The sequence below is a fragment of the Quercus lobata genome, chromosome 5, assembly GCF_001633185.2.
Source record: "Quercus lobata isolate SW786 chromosome 5, ValleyOak3.0 Primary Assembly, whole genome shotgun sequence".
Lineage (NCBI taxonomy): Eukaryota > Viridiplantae > Streptophyta > Magnoliopsida > Fagales > Fagaceae > Quercus > Quercus lobata.
The window spans coordinates 66416505-66435987 of NC_044908.1; the positions used below are offsets into that span (position 1 = coordinate 66416505).

The 19483-nt window shown below is 34.2% G+C and overlaps 1 protein-coding gene across 1 annotated transcript; it reads left to right on the forward strand.

Annotated features, from left to right (window-relative positions):
• The first annotated feature begins 380 nt into the window (after positions 1-380).
• On the forward strand, positions 381-9211 carry LOC115993116 (cyclin-D3-2-like). The gene is made up of 2 exons (XM_031117394.1): positions 381-1082; positions 8677-9211. Exons 1-2 carry the CDS (start codon positions 603-605, stop codon positions 9076-9078), a joined length of 882 nt encoding a protein of 293 aa, XP_030973254.1. The 5' UTR covers positions 381-602; the 3' UTR covers positions 9079-9211.
• Positions 9212-19483: the final 10272 nt, after the last annotated feature.

The window sequence follows — 19483 nt, forward strand, 5'->3', positions numbered from 1 at the left end:
TACATTTATTTATATTAGTCGAATTATTTCGAGTTGATTGAGGTTAAGCAGGTCAACACGGTCGATCCATTTTGACACAGATCTATTTACACTAACCACCAATCCACAAACAAAAATTGTATTTTTTGTAGGTGTTGTGTCATACACATGATACCTTACAATAAATCACCTGGGAGAATGTAGCTACCCTCTTCTTTTTTAATTTTAAATGAATCCTACAATTTAAAATGGAAATTATAACATGTGACTCAATTCTCTCTTGACTTAGTCTTGGATAGGTTGGTGAAGTTAGCCAAGCTCCAAGTCAACAATGAAGTCTTTTTTTTTGGTTTCCATCCTTCTACGAAGGAGGTAGTAAAATGATTTTTTAGGAGCACTTGCCAACAAACTGAAACAAAAGAGAAGATCTAGACAAATCACATGCACGATGCATCTTGATCCCACATAATGATTTATTAATGAATATACTGTGCAACAGTGCATGAGATCTCTCTTTCAAGGTTGAAGACTTTAACCTTAGAGTTCAAGGTGAGTGGGAACTCAAAACAAAAAACAAAACAGGTGGCTGTTCTCTCTTCTTGTTACGCTGACAAATTAAAGTTATGGCTGAAGAAGAAGAAAAGTCTCATCATCACTTGGTTTGTCTCAATGACCTTTCCTGCAACGAAGATAACATGAGTACTATTGAACAGCCACTGAGTAATAATCATTTGCCACAATTTATAGTGGAACTGGATGAGCAGCTTGACAAGCAATATTGTTGGCTACATATTCTGTTATCTAAGGAAGACGAGAACCATACCAAGCTCTCTACCTGCTTTCTAAAAGCCGATATGTCTCTCATCATCATTTCAGCTCGTCAAGAGGCCGTAAAGTGGATTTTGGCTGTCAATTCTTACCATGATTTCTCTGCCTTCACTGCAGTTTTGTCAGTTAACTATCTTGATCAATTTCTACTCAGTTTTCAGTCAAGGAGTGACATGCCCATGAAGCCTTGGATGGTGCAGTTAGCTGCTGTAGCTTGTCTTTCTTTAGCAGCTAAAGTTGTGGAGATCCACGTTCCTCTTCTCTTTGATCTCCAAGTAAGTTTAATTTGATCCCTATCTCTCTTTCATATGTGGTAGAAAAATCATGATAGTAAAAGTATACAATAAAGAAATGACTGGTACATATCCCTTAATGCACACAGCACACATACTACCCACAATTTCCAAAAAACGAGAGAAATTGTGATTTCACAATTTGAACTTCCTTAACTTGAAGTCACGATTTCCATTATTTTAGAGATTGTGGTAGAAAAATCATAGGGGGTAAAGTATACAAAAGGGAAATGTTTAGTATACACTCCTTAATGCACACATAAAAAAAATCCCAGTCACAGTTTTGAACCTTCGTAAAGGCACAGGCTCACAGTTTTCTCTTGTTTTTAGAGATTATGGGTACTATGTGTACAAGTGTGTGTGTAACAGAGACTCCCCTGTATAAAATCCTTGCAGTTTCTCCGCAAAATACAGAACCTTTTGAGGGTAAAACTTAACTCTTTTGTATTGATTTGTTTTTTCATTTGTTTGTTGTTGTTGTTGTTGTTTTTTTTTTTTTTTTTTTTTTTTTTTTTTTTACGTGATGTATTAGTAATTTCATTTCAAAAGAACAACAGTGAAAATAGTTTAGAAACACAACTCAACCAATCAAGACCACCGATACAGTTGCTACAACTACAGCACCAAAACAGCTACAATACCAAGCATGGTTGTCAAAATTGCGATCTAGATCGTAGGATCGCATGATTTTACGATCTCACCTCACCAAAATGTTTAGGATCGCACTAGAATCGTAAAATTGGTAGGATTGTATGTAGGATCGTGTAGGACCGTAGGATCGTATGGGATCCTACTGATTCTACCGATCCAACCAAAACATCAGTATTTTTTTTTTCTATGTTGTGATGCTATGACTTTTTATTTATTTTTATATAATTATATTAATCTAAGCAAATGTTTCTAGTTTCTAGTTCACTTGTTGTAATCAAAATGAATGAATGCTTCATTATTTCTAAATGAAGAATTTATATTGGCTTTACTACATTTTAAGCTATAATATTGTTAAATTTATTTGGTTAATATACTAATTTATGTTCTAATATTACTAAAATGTTTTTCTTATATATAATTTTATTATTATGCTTGTATTTGTATATTGATTGATTGATTTTTTTGAGCATGCTCTATAATTGTTGCTAAGTGGTATAACTTGAATAGTTGAGTGTGAAATTGTATCTTGATCTCTTTTGTAACTCTAGTATACAAATACACAATTTCTACATAGATGATGAATTGGATGATGATGATGATTAGGACGGTAATTATAAGAACCCTAGAATGGGAATAATTAAATGTTCACTTCACCTTAATATTCATCTTGTTTTTGGATTTCATATTTTAGTTAGCTAGTTTCCTTTGGATAACTTATTTTGAATTTTAAACTTGGAACTTGGAAAATATTTCCATATGTGTTGATAAATATTTTGGTATTTGGTTGCTAATTAAACATTTATTGAATTTTTTAGATACATTGGCTCAAAACTTAAATATATTTGTTTCGTTAGCACAGATGTAGCGATTTATGACATGCAAATTGTATCATATGATGCAAATCTTTGTTTTTTTATGGATAAAATTACAATTTATGTGATTATTCAACATTCAAAGTTATTGTCAATGTGTTTTTTAGTTTAAATATGAAAATATGTAGGATCTTACGATTTACGATCTGATCTTACGATCCACGATCTCACCTACTCCTATGTAGGATCTAAATTTTGATAACCTTGATACCAAGACAGTTTCAAGAAACATTGCACAAAGAGCTGAAGCTCAAAAAACGACAATAAAAAACTTCTAGCTGTGGGAAAATACTATTTGCACACTAACAAATAAAAAATTAAAAAAAAAAAGGGGGAAAACGTGACTTGAAGAAAGACCTGCACTCCTTTTTTGTCAAATTTCTAGAAATTAAAGGCAGTCCAAGGTATTTAACAAAAAGCTTCCCTTCTTTAAATTGGAGTAAGCCCAATGTTTGCTGTTTTAGGCTTGGAGGAGTAGCTGCAATGAAAATTACTCTTGGGAAATGTTTAGCTTGTTGTAATGGTTCTTGTAATCGAACGATTATTCTTGTGTAATAGTTTTGGTTATTTGATTACATTTTTATTATGAAAAATAACTATTTCTTAAAATGAAGAATAGTTATACATTTCTAAAATGGTTATAATAGCTATTCTTTACTGCATGCAATAGTTTTTTAAATTAACATATTTTAAAAAGTACAAATTTTCCTTATGCATCATCTTTACGAGCTTTTCATATGTAACATCCAAACTTATACTATCGCGCACCCTTAGCCTGATGGTCACTTTACAAGTACAAGTTCTTATGGGATGGAGGGGTAAGGGCCAAGGTTCAAGTTTTCAGGAAGAAGTTTCACATACATATACTTAGATTAGTTTAGAGTATGATTTCTATCTCAGATAATTAAAAAAAAAAAAAACTAAAAACTAAACTTATGAATAAGAATAATACTTATTTCATTACAATTTCTTTTATTTTTAGTAATAAAGATTACTATTTTTAATTAATCGTTATTCAGTATATCAAACGTGGCCCTTAATAATGTTTGCTCTCAAACCCGATAGCTTTGTGGACTTATTCAAAGCTTCAAGGGTCACTTGAATAAATTGTAGATAAGCTCCCCAAAACACCATCAAATCATCAGCAAAATATAGATGAGTGACCTTCAATGCAACATACTTTGGTTGAAATTTAAACTTAGTAGACTCTCCCACTCCTCTCTACAAAATCTTGGAAAAAAATCTGCATGGCTAGAATGAATATGTAAAGGGAGAGGCAATCCCTTGCCTTAATCCTCTTCCCTTTTTGCAATAACCCACCAAGCTACCATTGAAGGCAATTGAAAATATTGGACTTGTTATGCACTCCTTCACCCAATGGATATAGCCAAGCAATCATTCATCAATTAATCTCCCATTTGATTGATTTTATTTCAAATTTATTAATATCTAAATGAGTTTTTTTATAAGGTTTAAGATAAAAAAATTTATACTTTTATTGTTGGACTAATTAATTTTTTTCCAGATTTTATATCAAATTGGTTTGTGATTGGTTTATTTATTTTTTTTTTTGGTGTTTAAAAAGACCAAGATAGTGTTAAGAGAATCATATTCAAGCTTATTTTAGCTGCGTTTAAAAAAAAATTAGGATCAAGATGTTCAAATTTTTATTTTAGGGGTCAAAACTAAAAAAAAAGTAAAACACATATTATATATTGTAAAGTTGTGATTTACAACTATGTTTTATGTTGGCTTTATTCCATGACAAAAAGTGTTGTAATTGCATTAATTTATTTCCTTGTATTTTGTGGGATTTTATTGTATTGGGTTTAGTATTAAGTTGGTGAAGAATTGAGCATAAAATGAAGGATCAGTGGATTTCACGAGTGTCTCACTAGAGGCTTACCCTAGATAGGTTTTCTACAACACACATACCCATTCAGAGAAAAAAACCCTAGATAGGTTTTCTACAACACACATACCCATATTTTAGAGAGAACTACTCATTCTTAGTGAGAAATCATTTTAGCGTCTTCTTCTTCCCTCTCCCATTATCATACCTTGAGAGGAGATTTATACCCAAACACAACCCACACCTATTCAGAGTGTAGAGAGTGTTTTAGAACTTGGGAAGCTTTGGGCATTTACCAAAAGAAGCTGGTGAGGCTTGGCAGATGCAATCGAACATATTGCGGGATCTAGAAAGCTAGAGAAGACATGACTCCGAGAAGTCCGTTAGTAGTAGGAGTTTGGATGGCTTAACTATATTGGGTAGACTAGGCTTAGAGGGTTTTGTGTTATTCGTGTACTCCAACTTTATTCTCTAGTGGATCGATTTCGACTTGGAGGGCCGCGAAGAGGTTTTTCATCGAGTTCTTCGGTTCCTTTTTCAATAACACGTCTTGGTGTTATCTTGTATTTGCATCTCTCTTCCCTTACTTTTGTGCTTTACTTTTATTGTTTGTTGTTCATGTTTATGCACTAGAGTAGTATCGGTTCATTGTGCACATTTACTTTTGTTCGCACTTTGATTAAGTAAGAGTAAAAGCAATCTAGTTGTAATTTTTAATTGGGGGTCTGAACAAGCTCTTGTGTTTTAACATAAATTCGAGCTTTCATATAAATATATATATATATATATATATATATATATATATATATATATTGAAGGTCATTTCAACTGCTTCCCCAACTCACTGTAGCACTTGACGACCCTCACATCTTGAAGGTCCTCACCCTCAACATCAAAACCCATGGAACATTCTTGTTACATGGCACCAGACAGCTTGCTCTTATATACAGAGTGTATTATAAGTGCATGAGGACGAACATGTCCATACAAGCTGTAGATAAGAGAAAGGCAGGTGAAACCACTCTTATCCAAACCCCAGACATTAAATCCACAGTTCAGGTACCCAGAATCCTGAAATGGTCTGAAGTCACTTTTCCTGCACATTGGACTATAGATAATGAGAACCATCATCTACAGATCCAAAAACCATCTAGGAACCTAGATCTAGATTTTGTCCAGCAGTTAGCCGATGGAACGGTTAGACTTAGCTTCGACCAATCTAGGTATAGGTCACCCTTAGAGTATGATGAACCCAGGCCCAGATCTTTGGTAGATCTGTACCAGGAACCAAGGTCTAGATCCATAGATCTACGCCAACCCCTTAGGCAGCCAACTATCCACCTTAGAGATAGACCTGCATCCCAGTGTAGTTCGTCCAGAACACGAGCTCCCTTTCCCACATCTAGAAGAGACTTAGGTCCACAGTTTCAAGGTGTAAAAGACCATTCACAGGTTAATACCCCTTGTTACACAGCCAAGCAAGACTCAATTGCTGATCAAGAAAAAGATAGCAATAGTCAGGACAGTCTTAAGCCTCCTTCACCATCAAGAACTGATATGAGAAATCCTATTCAGCAAGAAACTGAATATGACTATCAGCTCTTAATGTTGACAAAAGAGTTCACCCCTGATATGGATGCTCTTGAAAAGGATTTTAATTCTGAAAGAAACAGAGTTAAGAGAGAAGCCTATAGAGCCAACCATACCAAAGAACAAAAAAAAGAAGTTTTGGAGAAATGGAAACTATTCATGAAAGAGGTATCAAATGATTATCCTTTCTTTGAATATTTTGAGAAACATTTCAGATGGCATAATAAGCCTTGTGTCAATACTAAACTTCCAGTTAAACCTAACCAACCAACAAGTGTTAGGAATCCATCACAGGAAGTAGAGAGACCTGTCTCTCGTTCACCAAAAGTAAATGTCTTAGAAGTTCACATATCCTCTAGCAGTTCTAATAGATCCTCCTCAGACGATGAAAAGGAGAAAGAACAACTAGATGACCAGCTTGGAGATACACCCCCAATCCCTCCTAAAAAAAGGATATCCAAATATAGAGGAAAAGAAACCTCTAAAGATTTCCATAGGAAGAAAACAATTTCCAAACAATATAGAAAGCAGAAGTTCAAGAATAATGATTTCTATAAGAAAGGAAACTCCAACTCCATAGAAAACCTCAAACCAAAAGCAAAAGGGAAATGCTTTAAGTGTGGAAAGAAAGGACATTTCAAAAAGAATTGTCCAGGAAAATCCCTTACCAATTCCCTAATCAGTAAAGATATCTCCAAGATTTTAGAACTTGACCACCCAGAAAGTGAGTCTCCCAATAGTTCTATTAACCAAGAAATCTGCCAGATTTACCAGTCATCATCCTCTCCTAGAGTTCCAACTAGCACCTCTAGTAGTCCAGATGAAGCCATAGATATATATATATATATATATATATTTGTTTCAGTGCAGGGGGTTCATTTGAACCTCCTGGCTCCACACCCTTGAAGATAGTGTAGTACAATATCTCATTCAACAATATTGTAAGCCCCTTCATGAGATCCACTTTATGAGTGCATCTAGGTTGGTCTTATTTTTGTGGTAGATTTTCACTATTTCCTGTGTTAGCAAAATATTCTTTGCAATATTCCTTCTAGGGACAATGGGGGTTTGTTATTATTGTTGGGTTACACATGTAAGTGAAGTTTCACATTGAATAATAATGAGAAAAATTAGTAGTTAATATAACATAATTGAGTACATACCCATAGGATTTAGGCCTTTTGGGTTAAAATGTGTCTTTATATGTTATATTAATTATTCAAAGAATCTCTCCAAGGTGTTCATATTCCCAACAAGTGGTATCAGAGCCCATGGTGTTGTAGGACAAAGATGGTAAGGTTATCGAGGTTCCTTTTGCAGTTGGAGTGGGAATGAGGTGTGTGTACTTAAAGCCCTTTCACAAATGGAGCGGGGACAGTATATTGCACCAACTAAGCCTATAAAGCCCACACAAACGATCTTGGAAAAAGGCCAACAAAGGAGTATTATTGCCAATGATGCTAGACAATGATGAGGTGCGAGGTTCCCATAGAGGATAAAAGACATGCGGGGTTGATACGTGAAGGCCCATGAATGATGCACTCGTGAAGGGAAACGCCCATTACACAAGGGGGAGCGAGTAGGACTTGTTCATGGCCTACAGAGAGGTCATGAAGCCTACAAAGAGGCAAACACTCAGACGTGAGGGAGAGATTGTTGGGTTACACATGTGAGTAAAGTCCCACATTGAATAATGTTGAGAAAAATAAGTAGTTAAAATAACATAATTAAGCACATACCACACCACTTAGACAAGGCTTCAATCTATTTACTGAAATTGAAGTAATACATTTGTAGATTATGTTACAGCATGAGATATTTTGTTTGAAATCACCCATCTTAGAAGGGTTAGGGGTTTTGGGAATCAAAGACAAGATTGTTGCAATTACCTCACCAAGGAGTTTACCTAATTGAAAAAGGACACAATAGCAGCTATAAGATCTTCATGAACGATGCCTTCATAAAAAATTGGGAAGTAAAACCATTGGATGCATGAGCTTTATCTCCATTAACACTAAACAAATCATTCTGAATTTTTGATCTTGAAACCTCAGCTTGCAAGGCAGATTTCTATTGCTCAGAGATTTTATTAGTGAGAAACTAAGAGATCAATGCTACATCACTATGATTTAAGCTGATGCTTAAAATACCAAAAATTAAAGATACTCATAAAATTCCATTGCCATATCTTATAAGAGAATAGGGTTTGCAAAATTCTGCCCACTATTGTCAACTAGGCATTTGATAGTGCTCCTTGATTTTCTAATGGAAACAATTTTGGGAATAGGAAGTATTTTGATTTTGATCCCTTAGTGACAACCACTTCACTTCACTCCAGCTTTTTTCTTTAAAAAAACTCTCCCTAGTTTGCACAAGGAACTGATAAATTTGCATACTTAATTTCCCTCTCCCTCACAATCAAGTGAGCTGTCCCAGGAGTCTGGAATATTGAGTTGCATGCATTTTCACAAAAATAGCTGAGGTTTGTGTATTTTTTTTCCACAATCATGGAACTGTCTTTTATGTCTTTTTGAGTTTTTCCTGTTAGTATTGCATTTACAAGTTGCAACTCAATACAAAGGCTAACGAGAATCAACTTATATGGTTCCAGGTTGAGAAATCGGAATATGTGTTTAGGCCAAAGTCAATCCAAAAAATGGAACTGTTGGTGCTCTCGCTGCTAGATTGGAAGATGAACCCGGTCACCCCACTTTCTTTCATGAACCACATTATCAAAATGGTTCCCATGGGAGATCACCGGCATTTGGAGTTCTCTGCATTATTTAAGCATCGTGTTCTTTCTCTGCTCAGTGATTTTAAACTAGTGCATTATCGGCCATCTGTAATTTCTGCAGCCGTAACACTTCATGTGATGAAGCATATGGATTTTGGAGGTGAGAATTTGGATTCCTGCAAGAATGAACTCTGTGGTATTCTTCAGTTCAACAAAGAGAAACTCGAGGCATGTTATCAACTCATCCGGACTTCTTTAGCAAATGGCAATAACTACTAGATCCTTTTTCCTTTCATTTTTTTTATAGATGTGGTCGTCTACATATAATACAACATATCAGATGTATCTCTTCTAGTCTTTCCATAGAAAACCGATAAAATTGAACGGTATAGAGAAGATTACAACAGGTAGCTTCGCCTCTCTCATTATGTACTTTTTCCTAATTTTTATTTATCACTTTCTAAAAGAAAGTTAGATTACATAATAGCTTGGTTATTCCAGCCATACGAAAGTTTGGGACTGTGCACTTTCTGCCCATGCACAATTCTAAATCTATAAAATTAGAAACCAAGTTAGGGAGCATGATTCTTTTCATCTTATATGAAATGGAAAGGGTCTAGTTCGTAGTTAAAAAAATTTATTTCCACACTATTCTTCTGCCTGGAAAAAGAATATCTTCATTTCAAATCATGTTCATCTCGTCTATTTTATGATTCAAATTAATTTTTATAAATCTAAAAAAGTACCGATCGTTATGTCATTAAAAATTTTAAATAACCTATACATTATTAGATTTGACATATAAAATGTGATGTGTGAAATGGAGAAAATGGATAACAACTTAAAATTGAGGGGATCTTATTCCTTCTTGGATTGACGCAAGTAGTAGCTTCACAATTTTTATGGATCTTGTAACCATATTGCAAGTAAATGTTGGGATTTTTGTTTTGTCATGGAATAACCTTTTATTTTTTTGGGTAGCAAAATGAGCCTTTGCTTATAATGCAGATGGGTCTATTCTCGATAGACTCTAGTGTGGATAAATAAAACACGCCCATTTGCCAATTCATTATTAGCTTTTTCTTTTTTGTTTTTGTTTTTATATATGATAGAATTTTAATTTACAGTGTTCATCCCATGATAATTACTCTTATTTTTGATTAAGATATCAATCGGTTTTTTTTGTATAGACAGAGTTTGAACCCCAAATTTATTATTCAATGATAAAAGACCTTATTAGTTGAGCTAATCTACCACCTCTTTCGAGAAATTAAAGCATAACAACACTTTTCTTATGAAAGTTTGTTTATTCAATAAAATCATATAGGCCTTTGCTAGGTCAACATTTCACTATATTTCTATCATATTGATATAAAATAAAAACATTTTCATAACACTTTCATGACAAAAGACCTTATTAGTTGAGCTAATCTACCACCTCTTTCGAGAAACTAAAGCATAAAAACACTTTTCTTATGAAAGTTTGTTTATTCAATAAAATCATATAGGCCTTTGCTAGGTCAACATTTCACTATATTTCTATCATATTGATATAAAATAAAAACATTTTCATAACACTTTCATGACAAATCTTAGGTGGCTGGTTGTTACGTATACTTGTTGTTATTAGTGAGCAAAAATGTAATTTAAATGGTGGATTTAGATTAAAAACCTATAACAACTTCTCATCCAAGATTTGTTATAAAAGTGTTGCAAAAATAATATAGATATACCTTTTCTCCAATACAGATGTCTCAGAAGTCAAGTGGAAACTATGAGAAGTAAAAACTAAAGTTCCTGCCCGTGTTATTATCAACTACAGGCCCACAACTTGTCTACCCCTTGGTTGAGACTTAAGAGGCCTTGAATGAGATTCCAAATGGGGCCCAAGGCAAGCCAATTATGAAACTAAAAATTTGTAGTCTTATTGTTTCTGTAATGGGTTACGTATTTTTTCCATAATAAACTCAAGTCCATTAATTATCTTATTCCTAATTCAATCTCCAATTCCTTGCTTTGGAGTTAAAGATATTTTTGGCAATATTTGACATAGCATGTGAAAATGGTGCCAATAGTGTTTCATATAATTGGGTTTGTATCGAAGTGGATCAACCCACTTTGACGATTAATAGATGAGTTAATTTTGTGTTAACCTGCTTGATCAGCAATCAACCCAAAATAAACTAGGTCATTATTCGTATTAGGAATTGGAGGTTGAATTAGGAATGAGATATTTACTGGGCTTGAGTGTTATGGAAAAAATAGGTAACGCATTACAGACACAACTCTACTAGAAGCCATGGGCTCCCTTGCTCTAGTACTTGGGTTGCATGTGTAAAGGCTGGATCCAAATTCAGTAATGGGCTGAGATGGGCAGTAAACAATGGTCAGCTTTATGGACTTGCCTTGGGCCTAGGGCTGTCCACCAGAAACCGAAAATCGACCCACCCGCTCAAACCGTCCGGACCGACCCGAAAACCGGCCGATCTGATGCCGGTGATGGTCGGCGGCGGGTCTTCGCCACGAAGAACTGATTCAGGCGGGTCGGATGGCGGGTTTTCTTCTCCAAAACCTGATGAACCCGATCCGACCGCCGAATCCCGTGAAAGAAGACCGAATCTACCTAGATCCACTCAGATCCGGTGAAGATTTGGTAGTTTTTGGTTAGATCCGGCGATGAGATGGAAGTTTTCGCTCAAATCTGGGCTTGAGGTGGTGTTTTTTGCTTCGATCCCGTGGTTGTCACACAAATCCGAAGAAAAATCAACAGATTTGGTGAAGATCCAGTGAAGATCGGCGAAGATCCGGCGATGAGATGGAAGTTTTCATTCAAATCTGGGCTTGAGGTGGTCTTTCTTGCTTTGATCCTGTGGTTGTCGCACAGATCCGACGAAAAATCAACAAATCCGGCGAAGATCCAGAGAAGATTCGGCGAGATCCGGCCAAGATTTGGCGATTTTCGGCGAAGATTCGGCGAAGATCTGGAGGTTCAAACTCACTCTGACTTCGACTGACCCGACCGTTGTCTACCGGAGCCCGATCCGACTCGACCCGAGGTTGTCGGCGGTCGGCGGCGGCGGGTCGTTCAACGTCCCACCTGATGTGAGCGGGTCGGTTCCAGGTTGGGCACAAACCCGACCCGGACCGACCCGTGAACACCCCTGCTTGGGCCCCCATTTGGAATCTCATTCAAAGCCTTTAAGTCTTAACCATAAATAGATTGCTAATTAAATCGCAGATATTGTAAAAAAGTAGAACAAAAAGTGCAAACATTAACTACCCAGGAGAGAGCATAGCAGTAATATAGAAGCATAAACAATGATAAAATAGATGATAAGGAAGAAAATAGCAAAATAGATATAGTCAAAATAAATTAAAACAGAGTATGAAATATAAAACAGAAACTAGTAAAATCTTACTTGAATAAAACTTTTGTCTTTGATTAAAACTGAAAACTTCTGTCTTTCTTACAAGCTTTGTAAAACAAACATTGTCTGAAGAGTTACAAGATTACAAAATAAAATCTGTAAAGGGTTACAAGATTATATCTGTCTAGAAGGAAAGGGTTATAGGATTACAAGAGAGGAAGGATTACAAAAGTCTTTCTGAGGGAGAGGGAGAGCTATCTTAGACCTAAGCTTTGAACCTAAGAATTGAACCTTAAAATTGTGACCTCTATTCTGGACCTAAAGATTGGACCTCAAAACTAAACTTAGAAAATGGGACCTAAAAATTTAGACCTAAAGATTGGGCCTATCTTCTGTCTTCGGAGTCTGTCCTTTTATAGATGGAGTAAACCATGGTAAGTCTTTTAAAAAGTAACTTGAGTTAAGTAAAATGAACCCAAGTTAATCTATCGGTAGAATCTTTTAGAATTCTGAACAGTAAAAGTTTTACTATTTATGAATTGTACTGTTTGGGATTCTGTCAGGGAACGCATGCTAGTAAACAGTAGTGACTTAAAATCTGTCTGTATTTTTCTGGACTGTAATGGATCTGTATAGAAGCTATTCATGCATGTTGGTGAATAGTGATCTGTCTCCAGTGAATAGTGATCTGTCGCCAGTGAATAGTGATCTATCGCCGTTGTCTGTTCGGGAGAGCATTCTGTCTGTCTTTGCATTCTATCTATCTGTCTATCAATCTGTATCTGCGTAGTTATCATAATCTAGCGGATCAGAGTTGTCCTCATATTGCTCATGCTTGTGGAGCACTTCGTAATCATTACATAAGGCACAGTATGAAATAAGAAGGAAAACAGGAACATGATCCTTAGCTGTCATCAATTTGGGATCCTTAACAATCCTTCTTTTCCCAATAAGCCTTCTTGCTGAAGGTCTTGGACCATACACAGCTATCCTGTCGGTGTAGCCATATAAATGGAAACCTCTGTCTAATTCTTTCTGTACTTCATAAATCTTGTTACACATGAAATTAGACCATTCTTGAGCCAGAGCACCTGGATCATCAAGTGATAAATAAGTATCTCCTGCATACCAGTTATATTCAGGGATACAACCCCAATCATGGATAAGGACTAAAATGTGTGCTGGCTGAGCTTCCATATAATAGCTAGTGCCCCAAACTGGAAGAGTACTCCAGATTTCCATCTTCATATAATTAAGTCCTCCAATCTGTGCTGTTGCTTCTTGGATGACTTTGGGGAATAAACTAATCTGAGTTACAAAAGTTATAATTAATTTGCTAATAAACCCTACTTCTAACATTTCAGATAACCATAAAGGATCACAGATTACTGGATCCTCTGTCTCTGTGTTGATAAGTAATCCCGGGTAGGGATTATATCTGTCTCCTGTTCTTTCATAAACTCTGTCTGAATTTCCAAAGCTCTCATACCATGTAGCCTTATGAGATAACCATATATCACCTGTCATGTCTTCTGTTCTGATAAATGCTGTAGAGACTAATACTTTAAAAAGATACATCCATCTATCGTAAGAAATTGTTATAGCTTTATGAGTTAATATATTCTGTTGGATTTCAGGGGGTAAGGTTCTAATAGCAAGTCTCGTTTTTTGCTGAATCTTAGGGTGGAGTTTTGAAAAACTTGTTCCCATAAGATAGCATTTTAGAGACTGTAGTTCTGTCTTTGTGGAGCTTGAATCTCCATCCTCCTTGCTAGGGAGTTGACAACCTAGTGCTTCAATAAATGCCCCGGTGCTAACAAGATGTAATTCCAAAGCCTGAAGGGTCATTTGGAATAAGGGTTTCTGTTTGAGGGTGAAGGCTGTCTGTAAATTATCAAGAAGTAGTTTAATATGAAGAGGAAGGTCTGTAAATTCTCCGTCCTGAAACATGAGATCAGTGCGGAGCATTTTTTGCAGAATTACACTGTTTTCACCACATGAATACATTGCCTCTGCTAGCAACGTATCCTAAAGGGATATTGTCTCTATCGAGATGCCTTCATGCATATCCGAAATTTTTACTGAAGGCTTTCGGATACCTCTAGGTTGCACCGCTGGTGCCTTGCCCTTGTCTTTCTAAGAGGATCTTTTATTCATAGTAGTTTGCAATTGGGTTTTGGGAAAAGGATTATGTTTGGAACAAATATTTTCTTGCAAAGCTTCTTTAAAGTTTATTTTTGAAATTCTTTTGCCAATGTCTTTCTGTGAAATTCTTTTGAAATATTTTATATGAAAAGTATATATAATAAAATAAACTTTTTCCTATACATCTTTGTGCTCATGCTGAGTAGTGGTATAAGAGCAATCATGATGAAATCTTTTAATGTTAGAGGGGCTAAAATTTAAAAACTTTACAAAGTCTGCCATGATTCTATCTGTTTTGTAAGTATTACTAAATGTCTCATTTTGTGAGAATATATGAAATAAAGCTTCTCCATAAAGTCTTTCATCAACTACTGTAATAATTTGGGGGAAATCTATTAGGGACGTATGGTTAACTTTGTTTGTTAAGAAATTAAATCTGTATTTATTCAAGAAATTACCACAATTAATATGTTCTGTAATAGAATCTGTCAAAGCTTCTTTTATTAAATTATCTGTTTTATGAATATTTAAGGATATTATAAAGGGTGTAAATATGTCATTTATTATAATTTTGTTTAGTACTTCTGTCATACTGTCAATCCATATACTATTAGTCCATGCATATTGATTACAAAAGATTGTATCCATATTTCCCGTCTTTTATGTCTTTTCTACTAAGTTCTTCTGTAGATTGGACTTTATGTTGGTACTTATGCAAAAAAGTAATAGGAGAATAAGAACATATCTCTATCTCTTTGTCTTGTTTAACTTTCCTTTTGTCATTTTCTGTCAATTGATCAACAAGTAATATTTCTGTCTTTAAAGATGACAAACTTCTTTCAGTTCTATAGATTCCTCTTTCTTTGATATCTGTTAAAATAGTAACCTTTTTGGAAGAGTATTTTTCTTTCCAGACAGGTGATACAATGAATCTAAAGAATATATCTTTTCCCAACACATTAGTTTTAATTCCTTCATCTGTCACTAAAAAGGGATAAAGTAAAGCCATAAAAGGAGTTCCTAAAATAATTTTAGAAGGAAGGTCTTTAATTAAAACAAAGGTTGTTTCAAAATATATTCCATCATTACATATATGAACATTTGGTATTTTGTAGTTAATTATGAGATTTTCACCATTAACCTATGTTAATCTTTTAGATGATTTTTCATAATACTTTAAGGGTATACACTTCATGTCAGCACCTGAGTCTATCAAAGCAATTTCTGTCAAAGAAAACTCTTTATTAATTACTAAATTAATTTTTGTATGCCATTTTTTGAAAATTACTCTGTCAATTAAACTTAAGAAATTTTGTCTATTGCCATCATTATCATCATCATCAAATTTTCTGTCTGTGGGATTAGAAAATTCTTTTAAATTTATTATTTCTGCAATATTTTGCTCATTCATGTCTGCGGAATTTTCCTCTTTAATTTCTTGTTTTACCATTTTTGCTTATGTCATTAAGTCTTGTAGAGTTACTGGTTTTATATCTATTCTATCTTGTTTCATTTTTGTCTTTTCTTTCTTATCTTTAGCTTTCTCTTTCTTTCGACATTCTGTAACATGGTGTCCATATTTCCTACACCTAATACAAGCAATAGGTATTTCTATAGAATCTTTCAATGTTAATAAATATTCTTTCTTGTCTTTATGGTGATTCGGTAGATTTTCTATCAATTTTACTATTATGTCTTTTTGTTTTCTTTTTCTTTTATTAATCTTAAGTGGGTTGGTTGATTTTAACTCTTTCTTTACTTGATCTATTTCTTTTTGACTAACATTAAATATTTCCATTAATTCATTTATAATATCTTTCTCAAATTCTAATTTACTAATTTGTTTAATAATTTTATTATGTTTGTCACATTGTTTTTTAGTATGCCTATATTCTTTGCATTTATGACAAATAGTATTACTAACATGTCTGTCAGTTTTCTCATTATCTGATAAGTCAGTAGTATTTAAAACTGCTATATCTCTTTTTCTGTCTGTTTGTAATGGTGTATTTAAAATTTTTATTTTTTTAGTTAATTCTGTCAAACTATCATTTTGGGTATCTATTATAAATCTTTCAATTAATTTTAGTCTATCATCAATTTTCTCTTTTAAACTATTACACTTCTTGTCTTTTTTGTTGACTACTTCCTCTTTTTCCATTTTTACTTTTACTATGCTATCACTATTTGCCTTTTCTTTTAAATTACCATTATTATTGTTTTTCCTACCTTTGTTGACTTTTCCTATCTCATCCTTTGTATCAAGTTTCCTACGTAGAGATTCTTTAAAAGCACTATTTTCTTTTAGCATGTCTTTTCTTATAACTTTCCCTACATCTTCTTTTGTCTTTAACTTTCTATATAGTTTTTCACTATTCTGTCTTTCAAACACTTCTTTCATCTCTTTTACCATTCCTTTTTTTATTATTTCTTTATCTTTAATATTATTAATATTTTGTCTTTTCTTTTCTTCATGCATAATTCCTATAAGACTATTTTCTCTCTTTAGTTCGTCCTTTTCTTTGTCTTTATAAGTTATAGATATAGCTCTGTCAGTTACTTTTGAATTTGTTAAACTATTATTATCATTATCTATTAAGCCATCTTTTCTGCTGTCTACCATATTCATTGATATGTCGGTACTTGTCAAATTATCCTTTTGTCTATTATGCCAATTATCTATCATAGTTTTTGTTAAAGGTGATCTATGATGGGGTTCAAATTCTTTTTCTTTTTCTAAAGTTGAATTTAAAGCTTTCATTCTTTCATAGAGGTCCAAAAAACTATCACTTTTCTTTTCAACTTTAGTATATATAGCAGATCTGTCAATATTTTCCAAAGATTCTAATTTTCTCTTAATTCTATCTAAAAAACTATTTTTGTGTCTATTAGTCTGTCGGTTGATTTTATCTCCTGTTAAAGTACTCCAATTATTAGTTTTGCTATTATAATAATAATCATCAATATCACTGTCAGAATCAGAATCTGTTTCATAATCCATATTACTATATTTGACCAATTATCATCTATATCTTTTATGCTATAACCTTCATCATAATCTATATCATCATAGTCCATGTTTCAAATTAGTGTGTGCCTAACCTAAGTGTGAACAAGCAAACAGATGATGAGTTGATAAATGTATTTATTCTCTTTCTAAGCAATTAATGATTACTGGCGGAACTATTACTAACCACTGGTATCCTTGCTATCGGGACCACCTCCCCAGGAAACTCCATTGCGGGACCACCCAAACAACGCCTGTTCGTCGGCTAACAACAAAGGGGCTGACCAACGCGAAACTATGGTTTGCCAACGAGTCTTTAGGCTGACCAACGCTAACAAGGAGCAAGTAATGGCTATGCAGTAATAAAATTCCTAGTAACTTCTTATTTGCAATTAAGAAGTTACTAGGAATTTTATTACTACATAGCCACTACTTGCTCCTTGTTAGCGTTGGTCAGCCTAAAGACTCGTTGGCAAACCATAGTTTCGCGTTAGTCAGCTCGTGATGTTAAGCCGACGGACAGGCATTGTTTGGGTGGTCCCGCAATGGAGTTTCCCTGGGAGGTGGTCCCGATAGCAAGGATACCAGTGGTTAGTAATAGTTCCGCCAGTAATTATTAATTGCTTAGAAATAGAATGAATAAATTTAGTCGCTCATTATCTGTTGCTAGGACACACTTAGGTCAGGCACACACTAATCTGAACATGGAAAGTGATAAGATAGTTAATTCTGAAGAATATAGCATGCAAGATATAGACAGAAATTTATTAGAATGGAATAAATGGAATATACCAACAGAAAGAATTGATAAAATCTACAGACAAACTTCTTTTTCTAAATTATCTTTCTTGACAGATTACACTATAAAGACTGTTGAAAGAACTTACTCTTTATTTAATGAATATGAAACAATTCAGTTATTTTCAATAGACTCAATTAACAGACATAGAGAAAAATATGCATTTTTACATGTTGGCTTGATTCAAGTAGTTGTTAAACCATTAACAAGAGAAGCCTTAAATGCAAGTGTTTTACTTTGTTTAAGAGATGACAGACATTTAAGATTTAATGACTCACTCCTAGGAATGATGGAAACAAGTTTACATAAAGGACTAGTATATTTTAATTGTTATCCTAACTTTGCTTTAAGCCTATCTGACAGAAATATCATGGATGCTTTAACTTTGAATATAAAAACAAACGGTTATTACATGAAAGAAGGCTCAGAACCTTTAGCTGTTATTTATATAATTTATTATAAACTGATGAAAACCACCTTAGACCCTCAATCAATAGTTGATCCTTCCCCTAAAGGTCAGACTCTCCTTTTACAAGCCTCAACCTAAAACACTAGATTGCGGGTACCTCAACAAATACAATGGAAAGATATAACCCTTCCAGATAGATGGCAACTTGAGGCCATTGCCCCCACACCAAATATAGAGAACACTGAACCAGACTTTATAGCCCAAAATATAGATGACACAATTATTATTTCTTTTAATAATAATGACAGACACACTGATAGTCTCATAAGACCTAGTAGTTCTACAGGCAGAAAGACCCCTATGATGTTTACCCCTAGAAGCTCCTTTTCCTCTAGGACACCTTTCTCTGATTCCAGACCTTTACCTCCTCAGAATCTTCCTCCAGTTATACACCTTCCCCCTATAAATACTAAGAAAACCCCTGTCCAGACTGAAACAACTTATTATCCGACAGATACCACACAACCTACCCCTAATGTTCACCAACCTCTTTATCAGCCTCAACCTCAACCTGATTCTTCTACCCACACAGATATCTTAGGATTTACAGATGATAGACAAATTAATGTTTTATCTAAAGAATTTGTTTTAGATAAAGAACTACTAAAATATGACTACTTAAAACCTGAAAATAATGACAGAAAAAACCGATTCTTTGAAGAATACAATGAACAAGAAAGAAATAATTTAAGAACTAAGTATTATGAAATGATGACAGATTTACAGTCACACTTCGGTTTCTTTGACTTTTTGGATTATCATAACAAAATGATAAGTGTAATAGAGAAAATATTGTCATGGACAAAGACAGAAAATCATGAGAAAGTGCATCAGACTTATCCACCCTTTGAATCAATTATATTAAGTCAAAATAGTGGAGTCCAAGTGTTGGCTAC

Coding starts and splice junctions, on each gene's coding strand:
- LOC115993116 (XM_031117394.1), top strand. CDS start 603: ATGGCTGAAGAAGAAGAAAAGTCTCATCATCACTTGGTTTGTCTCAAT. Junction 1,083..8,676: donor CTCTTCTCTTTGATCTCCAA/GTAAGTTTAATT, acceptor ATATGGTTCCAG/GTTGAGAAATCGGAATATGT.